General features: G+C 36.9%; 1 protein-coding gene across 9 annotated transcripts in view; it reads left to right on the forward strand.

Annotated features, from left to right (window-relative positions):
- Nucleotides 1-4,501: 4,501 nt before the first annotated feature.
- LRRIQ1 (leucine rich repeats and IQ motif containing 1) overlaps nt 4,502-13,062 on the forward strand; it is a 295,150-nt gene continuing 286,589 nt past the window's right edge. For 8 of the 9 annotated variants that reach the window (XM_056798583.1, XM_056798581.1, XM_056798584.1 and 5 more), the window contains exons 1-3: nt 4,502-4,837; nt 6,665-6,804; nt 10,062-10,173. In XM_056798583.1, the coding sequence (XP_056654561.1) occupies nt 6,670-6,804; nt 10,062-10,173 (247 nt within the window). In that variant the 5' untranslated portion in view covers nt 4,502-4,837; nt 6,665-6,669. The remainder of the gene's footprint in view (nt 4,838-6,664; nt 6,805-10,061; nt 10,174-13,062) is intronic. The other variant, XM_056798582.1, reaches the window with a different exon arrangement.

The raw sequence follows: 13,062 nt of genomic DNA on the forward strand, positions 1-13,062 counted from the left end.
GAACCTTTGTTTATGTGGACTTTATCTATTGATATTTATATCAACCTGAAAAAAACCAACAACAGCACAGAACTACCAAAGCATTTATAAAAGTCTTTAATCAGATCAAGGAAGGGCAATGCTTTTATGGCCACTACACAGTTATACACACATATAATACCACACAGACCCAAGCTCTGAGACTCTGGTGACAATGTCTCCAGGGAGAAAAAAACCCCCACCAGGAATGGAAATTTTTCCATTGAACGAAAGAACTCTGGGTTCTATTTATATCAGAGGGAATATAACCAGAGAAATGACTGACTGGTTACATAGAGGCTTGGGAAGGAGATTGTAGCCTGAGGCTAAGGGTATCTGGAAGAGACCTAAATATAAAAAGGGAAACTAAGAAAACAAAATAAGATACTTAAGAGAACTCCCTCTTTCACTCCTTTTCTGGGTGCTCAATGGTGCCTGATTGTTTTCTGTTCAGTTTGGGACAGAGTCAGTCTGGGAATTTGTTGATGACCCCTGGAACAAAGGTAAATTTGAGATTCCATAAAACAAGGATGTCACTTACATATTAGAAAATATGATGGATAATTTAAAATATATTTAATTTAAAATTACAATAATAAATTATGTATTAATATGAATGATATTTTCATTAAAAAAACTATTTTCCCAGACACAAAAAATGATGAGAAGAGGGGAATTGTCTTAAATATATTTGAAAATCTTTTTAAAATATCTGGATTCTCATATTGATTTTTGCATTTAACCTGTTGTATTATTTTTTAGTTGAAATGTCAAAAGAAAATTCAGCCTCCAATTGACATGTAGGAAACATAATTTTGGTATGCAAATAATGCCTTAGCATTATTATGAAAATAATTTTGACCTATGAATCCCTGAATGCATCTTGGAGACCCCTACCAGACTTTGAGAACCTTTGGTATAGGAACTCCTAAGTGAAGAAACTCTTTATCAATGTAGGTAAAAAACAAAACAACAACAACAACAACAAAACAGGAGAGGTCAATAATATTTTAATTTTAAGAGTATTTGTTGAGTTGAAATTGATATTAAGATCCCCAAGACTTTCATTTGACAGTTGGAGAAGTGAAGGCACAAAAGAAATTTAGTGATTTTCCAATATCACAAAAGTGAAGACATTCAAGTCTAGTTCTTCCTATACCTAGATATGCGGTATTCTTTGAGGTTCTGTCCATAGTTGTCTCATGACTTGGTTAACAATTGTTGGGTAAGAAATTTGATAAAGATGACAAAAATAATAGAATATTCAAGAAGTTGGGAGGAAAAGAGTTTATAGTTAGACAGGTATAGTGATATATTGCTAGTGAAGCTATGAATTGGTACAACCATTCAGAAAACAATTTAGAATTAGGTGAATAAAATGCCTCAAATGCTCAGACTCTTCCACCTAGGGATTCCACTATTGGTGTACATATACTCCAAGGAGGTTATTGACTAAAAGAAAGGATGCATTGTGGGAGTGCTTTGAGATGAAACCCCAGGTTGGGGATAAGTTACACTTTGAAAGAATGCAAGACTACAAAACTTAGCTTAAAAATAAAAAGAGAAGTTTATTCATTTGGAAGTCATGTTGAAAGGCTGGGAGACAGCTTGCAGGTGGAACACTATCTCCCTGAGGAGATGGGGGTTGGTTGTTTTACACCTTTTTGACAACAGGGGTTACAGGATAAAGAAATAGGAAATAGGGGAAATCAGGAATGAGGTAGTTCATTGAGGTTGGAGGTATAAGGAAAGATCTGTGGAATTCAAGGGATGATTAGATTAGGTGCCACCCAATGCTTATCAGAGTGGAACTGGGAGGTCCATGTCTATATTAATTGAACATCTAGGGGAAAGTCCAAGGGGTGGATGCTCCTAGAAAGGAATTTCTTAAGTCCCCTTTGACCTAGAACACTTCTAGAGTTTGGGGTACCCAGAGGAAAACCTGTACTCCCAAATCAGATGTACATACCACTTTATTTACAGTAGTACATTTTATGGTAGCAAAGAACTAGAAACAAAGTACATGCCCAAAGAATGGGGTATAGTTAAATAAATTAGGGAATGGGAATGGAATGGAATATTAGTGTTTTAAGAAACAACAACTATAATGAAGGAGAATTATAGAAAGACAGAATTGATGCCAAATAATCAGGATAATGAAAACAATATTCAAAATGAGTACAATAATATAAATGGAAAAGACTAACAACCACAGAACAATTGAAAATGAATGAAGCAAAATTACAGTCTTCCCCTCTGGAAAGAGATATCCAAAGACACATCACCAGAAGAATAAGGGATCTTTGAGATTGGAACATTACAAATCATGTCAGATTTTAAAAAATATAGTGATTGGTTTTGTTGATTTTTTTCTCTTCTTCCTCTTTCTATCTCTTTCTCCTCCTCTCTTTTTGTCTCTCCCTGTCTGTCTGTCTATCTGTCTGTCTGTCTGTGTAGTCTCTCTATAGCTCTCTTTCAATTTCTTCCAGGGATAGAGAAAGGGGAAAAAACATAGGGGAAATACAGATGTAGTAAAAAATAAATTGATTATTGCAAGATATTGCAAAGAACAGCCTTGGTCTCACTTAAGAGATAAATTACTTCCTCCCACTTGTAGAGGTGTGGAATGTTGCATAAAGACAATTTTTTTGTTTTTGTTTTTTAATATATTGCTTTTAATTTGATATTTTCCCTAAAAATTGTTATATGGGATGACTCTGGGAGGAACAAGGGGTATATTATAAGAAAAAATTCAGATATTGCAAAAATATTAATTTCACTAATTAATAAAAATGATTTAATGATAGTCAACATTGGTATAGTGTTTACTAAATTGCTTTTCAAATATTCTTATTTTATGCTTATATTCAACCAGTCAACACTTATTAAATGTCTCCTAATGTGCCAGATGCTGTGCTATAAGCCTGGGGGTACAAAAAGAGGTAAAAGACTTCTGTTACCTGCCAGAAGAGGCATCTGCTCTCAAGGAGCTTCCAATCTAGTAGGAGGGAGACAAGATGTATGTAAGTATATACTAAGAAAGCTATATACAGGATAAATGGAAAGTCATTAACAGCAGAAAGGCACTAAAATTAAGCAGGGTTGAGGGAGGCTTCCTGTAGAAATTAAAATTTTAGTTGAGACTTAAAGGAATCCAAAAACTCTGGTAGGTAGGTGCTGTTATTATCTCCATTTTACAGATGAGGAAAGACACAGAGATGAAGTGGCCTCTCCTGGGTCAGAAAAGGAGAAAAAGTCTGGAGTGTGTGTCACTTAGACCAGTGGATTAGAACAACCATTTTGGAAAGCAATTTGGAATCAGGTAGTAAAAAAATGCTTAAGTTTACTTAACTCTCTCTCTCTCTTTCTCTCTCTCTCTCTCTCTCTCTCTCTCTCTCTCTCTCTCTCTCTCTCTCTCTCTCTCTCTCTCTCTCTCTCTCTCTCTCTCTCTCTCTCTCTCTCTCTCTCTCTCTCCACCTTCCCCTCCCCTCCCACCTTTTCTTCCTTCCTTCCTTCCTTCCTTTCTCCCTTTCTTATCTCCCTCCCTTTCCTCTCATAAAAAACAAAATACATTTATTTTTATATATTATTGTTCTGTTGGAAACAATTTTATTATTTTTTATTTTTCAAAGAGCAAATAATTTATTTACATTTTAAAAGATAAATTTATTATTTTTATCATTCTCTCCCTAAAAATTCATTATTTCTCTTTTATAAATAAATTTATTTTTTAAAATAAATATTGTTTATTCTCAAAATATTTACTTTTATTAAAGGTTTATTTTTATTTGAAAATAAATGTATTATTTACTTTTACTCCTTAAAATAAATGTTATTTATTCTAAAAAAGTAACTTTTTCATTTTCTCTTTCTGTGTGCCAGTCTAAATGAATTGCAATTTACTGCAATAAATTACAATTTATTATTGCAATAATAAATATAAACAATCATAAAGAATAAATGTATTATTTATAAATTAAATTATATCTTTCCATACAAACAATAATTATTTTAACAATACACTAATAATCTGTTAATTACATTTCTAAGATAAATGTATTGTATTTGAAAAAATAAATTTATTTCTGATAAATTAATTTATAACTCATTTGATACATTTGCAGACAAATTTATTATTTATTTTTAGCAGTCATTTTATTTTTTTTAAATGCTGAGTTCCAAATTCTCTCCCTCTGGAATTCTCCTCCTTCTCCCTTCCCGCCCCATTCATTGAGAAGGCAAGCAATAAGAAGCCAATTATACAAGTGAAGTTACGCAAGAAACATTTGCACATTGAAAGGCTAGATTTTCTGAGTTCTGGGGGGAGGGGAGGCCGCCCACTGTTTTGCTCCTCCTCTAGGATCAGCTGTGACACCTCGGGCAACCAGCCCAGCCCCACCTCGTTCCATCAAACTCTCACTGAACAAAGGCGAAAGCCTTCTATTTTGAGCCCTGGGAGCCCCCGTTGTCCAAATCCCGCCCTTTTCGTCCGGGTTAATCGTTGCCATGGTTACATTTTGTTTGGAGGCAATGGACTGGCTCTTCCAGAGGAGGTGAAGTCTAGGTAGCTCTGAAAGTTCGAGGCCACCTGGTGGGGCCGCACCCGAACCAGTTCCCCGACGGCTTCCGGGTGAGGTGGTCTCGGGTTGGGTGGACCGAAGAGAAAGAGGCGGCACGTGGGACGAGGCCCGGCCCCATCCCCCCCACTCTACCCTGGACAGGAGCGGAGCCTCCCCTGATACCCGCGTGAAGTGAGGCGATCAGTGGGATCCAAATTGCTCTAGCAGTTGCCCTAGAGTGGAGCAGGCCACCTCAATAGGTAATAAGCTCCCTGTCACTGGAGGTGTTCAAGCAGAGGTTGGATGGCCACTGGTCGGGTTACAAATGGGTGGGGTCTGGTTCAGGCACTCTTTGGACTGGAGGAATTCCGAGGCCCTTCCCCACCCTGGGAGTCCGTGAACCTCACTCCCTAACGTCCGCACCCCTACCCTATCCCCACGTGGCATTAGAACCCCAGAGTTTCAATACCAACTCTTCCAGTAACCTCAGGCAAGTCACGTCAGCTTTCTAGGCCTCAGTTTCCTCATCTGTAAAATGAGGGGTAGGACTAGATGTCCTCTAAGGGGCCTTGAAGCTCAGCGAACTTACCACAGATTCTTTCGAGGCTTCTTTTAAATCCAGCTTTCCACACTCTTCTCCTGAAAGGAATGAAATAGTTTTTGCCTTTTACCGCATTTGATTTCTCCCCGTGGCGGACTCCAGAGGGTGTTGTTGGTCTGTCTGCTTCTGTAATCTTGAGAAATTCACTTCAACTACTTCAGTTTCCTCATCTGTAAAATGAGGGGATTGGACTGGAGGGACTCTTCCCTTTGAAGCCCCAAAAACTTAAATCTTTGTAGACTGTTTTTAAACACAGTTTTCTTTTATCTTTTCCTAAAAGAAATGGAACAGTTCTTGTCAGGAAATCTAGGTGTAGTTGACCTATGTGGTTCTGTGACCTCAGGTAATTCCCTTCATTTGCCTCAGTTTCCTGGTCTATAAAATGAGGTTGGACAACATCCCTTCTAAGGTCCTTTATAGTTTTAAATCTATGGTCACTCAGTTTTATTTCTTCTTCTTGTCTTTCATTTTTACCTAATTTCCTTAAGTCTCCTGTTTTAAAGTTGTTTGGTTTTTTTTAATCATGTTAATTTTCTGGATATCAGTTTCTTAAATGAGAGGGTTAAACTAGTTGTCATCTCTTGGCCTCTAAAGCTCTCTATCTGGTTCCATAATAATGAAGAAATTCATTTAAGATTTTTTCATTGTTGATAATTTTTTAACATCCCCAGAATTACTTCCAGTATCTTTTCCTTGCCAGAGAGCTATCCCAAATAACATTAATATTTTTAAAGCAAGAGACAAAAAAAAATCAATAAAAAAGAGGGTCTAGTGCTCTAATCACTGTGCCATGTAGCTACCATGATACATACCTGCATATATACACATATATATATGTATGAAAACAAAGACATGCCATATCTAAAATTAAGTTTTATAGTTTTGTATTTGAACATTTCCAGATTCTGGAATTTTTATCAGCATGATTATTCCCTTCACAAATGTATATCCCCCCCCCCCCCCAAAAAAAAAGAAAAAAAGCTTTACTAGATGGTCTCAGGAAATGTGTCTGAGAAAAATCATCTGTCAGCAGCAGTTCAGAGGTGTCCCTGGATCTGTACTCAAAGCTTTTCCATATTGGTACCATCTGCCTTTGAGAGTCTAGAGGGAGCTACACTTTCTTTTGTAATAACCTTTCTTACTAAATATCAGTTCCAGAACAAAAGAGAGGTAAGGGCTAGGCAATTGGGGGTTAAGTGACTTGCCCAGGGTCACACAACTTAGGAAATATCTGAGGGCAGATTTGAACCCAGGTCCTCCCAACTGTAGACCTGGTTCTCTGTCCACTATGCTACTTAACTACCCACTGACTTACACATTTTTAAGACCTATCAGAGCTTGACTTAGTGGGGGAATATGTGTATTTATGCATTGTATCACATTAGGTATGCCAGAAACAAAAAAAATAAATGAAGCCCCAATGTATGATCTATTTATGAGTCTAGACAGATTTCACTGTCATTGTGACCTCTTTTGTTTTTATTAGAAAGAATGTGGGATGATAAAGATATTGAAGCAGAGCTGGAAGAAGAAATAAAAGCTGAATTGGATAAAATCAGCGTTTCATCTTTGGAGATAAGTGAAGAGACATACTCACCATCTGATGTTGGTAGTGAGAGTGATTCAGTAAGTGTCTAGTGTCTACATTTCATTGTGCTTTTGAGTTTTGTTCATTTCTGTTATGTTAGGTTCTTTAGAAACAATATAGCAACAAACACTCTTAAGACTGAAAGTAGCCTAGAAGCTCTTTTAATCCAAGGCCTGTCATTTCACAGATGGGAACCTTAAAGCCCTAACAGGGGAAATGACTTATCCAAGGCCAAGGTCACACATGTATGAAGTAAAAGAGGTAGGCTTTGAGCTTAGCTCTAAATCGATAGTTCCTTTTTACCGCATTCATTCTTAAAACCTCATCACCATTAAGGAAATATATGAGAGAATAACCTCTGACCAAATTCTATTCTCACGCTTCGTAATGACCCACAAATAACCATGCCAGACTGAAAACATAAAAAATTTTGGTAGTAATGACCTTTATTTCTCTTCTCTGAAGACTATCTAACTGAATTTGGAAAAGCTACTTAAATGATAATTACTAGGTTTGGGTTAGCGAACCTATGGCACACATGCTGGAGTGTGTTGGATGGGGCTGCTCTCCTCTCCCTTCTCTGTATGCACCTGAGGACATTTCTCATATGACCAGCCCCTCTGCCCAACAGCCCAATGAGAGTTCTTCCTCCCTCCCTGTCCAGGGTAAGGGGGCAGCTCACCTGTGGTGTGAGGGTGCATTTTGGGCACTTGGTCTCTAAAAGGTTCACCATCACTCTTCTAGCTAATGATTTTCTTTTGGTCTCAGGTAAGACCATTTCCTGAGTGCTGGAGGGATTATGGTATGCTTTAATAGAAAGAGAATGCATACTATTGGATAACGGTTTTTTGTAGTCAGATTATGAAGGACTTTAAAAACCAAGCAGAAGAGTTTGTACTTTATCAGAGGTCATTAGGAACCATTGAAGCTTCCTGAGCTGAGTAATGTTGGGGCCAGGCGATCTAAAAAGTGATGGTGTATTTAAAAAGCATTTAAAAGAGTGGATGCCATAAACTGTAATAGTTAAAATAGTTGAGGTTGTAAACTATAGTGAGTAAAGTAGTGGAAGATATAAATTGTGATAGATATAAGAGTGGGTGAGTAAAATGTGACCGCAGAAAATATGTTTTCACTACAGTGTCTTGTTTAAAATCAAATATAAGGTGGTCACCAGGGAAATATTCCCAATTATGAAATATGCCCAAGTCAACTGGGTTTTATAGAGAATTTAATTAATAATACAAATGAGGAATTAAAGAAAAGGAGAGAGAGACTAAGAAAGGAATAAGTATGAAGGGCCTTAGCCGAAAGGTCTAGACCTGAGTCTTAAGAGAGAGATCAGTCAGTTTTCCATCACTCACCACAAGATCTGCGAAGCAAGGATTCTAGTGACACCAGGCCAGCATCATCTCAGCTGCTTTCACCAGCTCAATCCTCAATCTGAAATGTCCCCAAGATAGTCTGGAGAGAGACCCTTCAAGGCAGCCTTTCCCAGCTGACTGTTTCTTCCAGAGCCTGTCCTTTTTCTTATATAGGGGGTTTTCTCCTATGTCACCTCCCCTAAGTTCTTCCATCTACCAATCACAGTAGACGTTTTCCAAAGGACAGCCCATTCTGAATTCATAGCTGAGTAGATTAGTCCTTTTAGTAATCCACCCCTGAGTAGGTTAGACTCTCTGAGTAAGTTTCTCACCTTTTTGTCCTGGCAAGTTAAATACAAGTTGCCTGACCTTTAATAGGTACTTAGCACCCCTTTGTATTAATTCTAAAAATAGGTATGGCTTAAAGAACTTTTTTCCTCATTATAAGTATGGGTTTAAGTACTTTCATTGTTTAGCAAGGAGTTTTCTCCCCTAAAGCAGTCCAGTCCTTCCATTTCTGATCCAAGTAGAGTTCTCACATTTTAGATGGGGAATGGTCCCTAATAGGGAGTTGTCCCAGTGGAGAATTCCCCAATGGGGAATTTTTTAACATTCACAAGTCTGAGAAATTTCAAGATTCACAAACCAGTGTGGTGGCTAAGAATAAAGAGAAGGGGGTGAATGTGGAAGTAGAATTGACAAGACTTGGTAAGTCTTTGGAAACAAGGGGCAGAAAGGAAAACATCTTGAGCTAGATGGCTCTGAGGTTGTGAAACTTCATAACTACCAGAAAGAAATAGGGAATTTAGAAAGAAAGGAGGGCTTTACTGTGATTAGTACTATTTTGGACTTGTTAAGTTTTCAAAGTTTATTGAACATCTAATTCACAATGAGGGAGGGACTGGACTTCAGGATTATTATTAGATATGTAGATAAAAATCCACAGGAAGAATAAATTGATTTTCATTAAATTAAGCCAACAACAAAATCCTTTAAGAAGCTGAAACACAAACTTGTAATGGAATTTCAGTTTAGGTTTTAGGATTACCTTGTAGACAAGATGGCCTCAGAGTGAAGTTCTTTTGTAATTAAACATCATTTGGATGCAGGGTGGAGAGGGGTAGGGTTAATGAATTCAATTTCAAATGGTTCTGTGGTAGATTATTATAGTCTTATTTATTCTTGTCAATTTATCAAAATTGTAAATACAGAATTGTCAAAATATAAGGAATTAAACTAAACAGTAAACTAAAAATATCTCAAAAGGTATAGAAAAGAGTTTATAGGAAATATGTTTTCTAAACCATAGAATAGTAGATATTGAAGCTATGGACTGAACACTTATAGGAGTTTCAAATATAATGCAAATACAATGGACAGACCTTTAGACAATTCTATTGAACCAGGTAGGGAAACTTTGAAGACCACTCTTCTACACTAAAAATGTATTCATTGACACTTCTGGTAGTGAGGCATAACAGAAAATGGGTTAGGGTGGGAAGACATACAAATGCAATTTCAAGAGGAAACTCAAATTTGGGATTTTAAAAGCTTTAATTCCATGAGGAGCATAGAGGCTAAAGAAGAAATAAATTAGTATATTAAAAGTGCAAATTAAGTCATAAGCATAAATTAAATTGCATGGAATTGATTTGTATAAATGTCATCAAATAATTGTCTCTGCCCAAATTCTGTTTTTCAAATTTCCTGTTTGTAGAAATATAGAAGCACTTGGAAATGAAAAATAAAGGCATAAATAAAGCTTTTGTCTCCTTACAATCCCCATATTATATTTGCCATAGAGTCTTCAGTATTAATTTCTTAATGCATATTTCCTCAAGAAAAATGAAAGATTAGAGAGAGATCGTGAATGCTCAGCACATAGGCTTACTAAGAAACCCTTCGTGATTTTATTTTATTATTCCTGTTTTCAGGGAGAAGAAAACTTACCTGAGTCAGTTCTTTACTGTATTCAAGTCATAAAGAATCAGAGTAAAAATGCTGAAAATCTTATTCTCCAGGACTTGGAAGAGCCTGACATTTCAAGTAAGTAGAAGTTTCATTTAAGTGTTATTTGGTTTACAAGAAACTTCTCAGGGTGACACAAGAATAAAATCTAATTTGGCAAAAATTATATTTAAAACTGATGTTCTCAACTCAATCCAGTTCAGCAAATGTTTATTAAGACAGCATTGCACTAAGTGCTGTAAATATGTTCTAACTGAGAATTTTCAAGTATTTTTGAGAAGGGAAATCTTTTACTAATTACTGAGTAACAAGACAGCGTGATTGCAAGGTTATACAAGTTAATCCAAGCAGAGTAAGTGGCAATCCTAGGTATGGTAGAATAGTCTTTGCTTAGCCACCCTTTGGTTACTCACTGAATCCCCACCTACCCTCCAGATTTGGCAGCATCCACCTCCTACACACAAGGTTGGCTGGATGGGCTGGTGAAGTGTTGAGAAATGGTCCTTTGAGGTCATCTGTCTCTCTTTTGTACCCCTGGGCTCTAAAGATAGTAGTGTAGTAGAAAGTGGCTAAAAACCAAGGGCCTTGGATTTGCTAATCCATGGAAAGAAAGGAGACTAATTCAGAAAAAGGAAGGACCCTCCATTAGTCAGCCAGCAAACATTTTATTAAGCAATTATTATGAATGTGACAATACCAGACATGGCACTGAGAGCTGGTGGTCACTGTCCTCAATGTGCTCACATTCTAACAGGGGAGATAATAGGCAAACAACTGTGTGCATACATGCATGCATGCAAAATATATAACTTATTAATGGGAGAAATATCACAGGGAGGGCATGAAGTCTTTAGTAGGGTGGGCAAGGGAGACCTGGAAAGGTCTTTGGGACTTTAATCTGAGTTTTGAAGGAAGCCCCTGTGGCCTAGAGAAAGAAAAGGGAGAGAGAACATTCCTTACATAGGGGATGCCCGAATTAAATCAGGAGATGGAGCAATGTGTTCAAATAGCAAAAGAGGCTGGTGTTACTATACTGCAATCTTTTCTGAGTTTTCAAATGCTGTCATTCACCTTATTATCCTTGATACTCTATTCAGACCTGTTTGACCATTCTGGATTGTGATCTGGGGCATGGCCACTGACCCTAGGTGTCCCCCTAAGGTCCTGTTTTGGTCACTCTTCTCCCTCTATACTATTTCCCTAGTGATCTCATCATATCTCATGGTTTAATTATTACCTCCATGCTAATGATTCTCAGATCTAATTATCCAGCCTTCTAGCCTTAAATTCTTTCCTGACCTCCAGTATCTTATTGTCTTTTGGGTCTCTTGAATTAGATATCCGACAGACATCTTAAACTTCAGGTATCCCAAACAGAATTCATTGTCTTTTCTAAAAACAATTCCTGTTACCAGTGAGAATACCTTTGGTTTCACTTGTATAATTAGGTTGGAAGTTAGATTGCAATGGATTTAGAAAAGAGGAAAGGAAGTGGAGGCTGACTTAGATAACCACAAACATTTTAGACACAAAACAGAAGACACATATAGAACAATAGATGGTTAGGATGGCTGGATCAAATGACAGTTGTTTTGATTTTTCAAGGGAAAGGGAAGAAGTCATCATGTTTATAGGCATGAGGAAACTCACCCAATAGGCAGGAAGAGATTGAAGAATAATAACAAAGTGAGTATGATAGAGGGAACAATATATTGGAGAAGACAGGTGACCTGGGTCTAGGGAGCATGCAGATAGATTTGCATTGACAAGAAGGGTCACTTCCTCATGTGAGATAGTAGGGAAGGAGGAGGCAGAGCAAGAAGATGTTGTAATGATGTGAGATAGAAAGAAGGGAGAAGGGAGCTCTCAGTGAATGGTCTTGCCAGGGATTCTTAAGTCAGTGAAGCTTACCTGGACAAAGAAACCAGACAACCAAGGGCAAAGTAATATCTGATGACAAATACTATGGCAATTTCTGTCTTAACTAAACTTGCTATATACCTCCAGAAAATATAAGAGTGAAAATAGAACAAGGCTTGGGATGGAGGATGGAGATACCACATAATTGTGCAATCATAAAATAAGGAAATTTGAGGACACAGGGAGCACAATTAACTAAGGGAATTGGGAACATTTCACAGAAAAGTTTGCTCTTGAGCTGAACCTCAAAAGAATTTCTTCTGTATTCTGATGTTTCCTTTAGAAACTCAATAACAGCTTTAGTGTATGAAGTGTGAGCACTACATTAAGCAGGTTGCTGTCTCATTGATCCTATGGGTTTCTAATTCACTACCATGCCAACTATATCATCAACAATCTTTAACATCAGATAAAACCAAGATCAAAATAGGATCACAAGTAGATAGTAGAAAGCAACTCTAATCCCATTGGGTGTCCCATACAGTCAGTTTGTTTTTTCAGTCATTAATTTATGCATATATCTAATATAGCAAATTCCCTGTATTAATATAATAATAATAGCTGACATTTATATAGTACCTTCAGGTTTACAAAGGAATATGTACATGGGTCATGTATGTGTCTGTTTGTGTATATAGACACATCTGTGATTTCATTGTAGTGTCATATCAACCCTGTTGGGTATATGTACTGTAAGCATTTTTATCCATTTTTCAGATAAATATCTGATCACATAGTACAAGTGGTGAAACTTGAATTCAAGTCATTCTTCCTTGAAGACCAGCATTCTCTCACTCTGCAACATTCATTATGCAGCTTAACTTTCTTTTCTTCATCAATATTAGTCATTCTCAATTGTTCTGTACCTATTATGACATTTCTCCAAAGCATCCAGTTCTATTGCTCATATACAACATAATAGATAATTATAACAATCTTTTTTGAAGTCAAATATTTTCATTATTTTAATACTATTTTCCCATTATATGTAAAAATAATCTTAACATTAAAAAAGAATTTGAGTTTCAAATTCCCTCACTCCTTCGG

The sequence above is a fragment of the Monodelphis domestica genome, chromosome 5 (genome assembly GCF_027887165.1).
Source record: "Monodelphis domestica isolate mMonDom1 chromosome 5, mMonDom1.pri, whole genome shotgun sequence".
In the NCBI taxonomy this organism is placed as follows: domain Eukaryota; kingdom Metazoa; phylum Chordata; class Mammalia; order Didelphimorphia; family Didelphidae; genus Monodelphis; species Monodelphis domestica.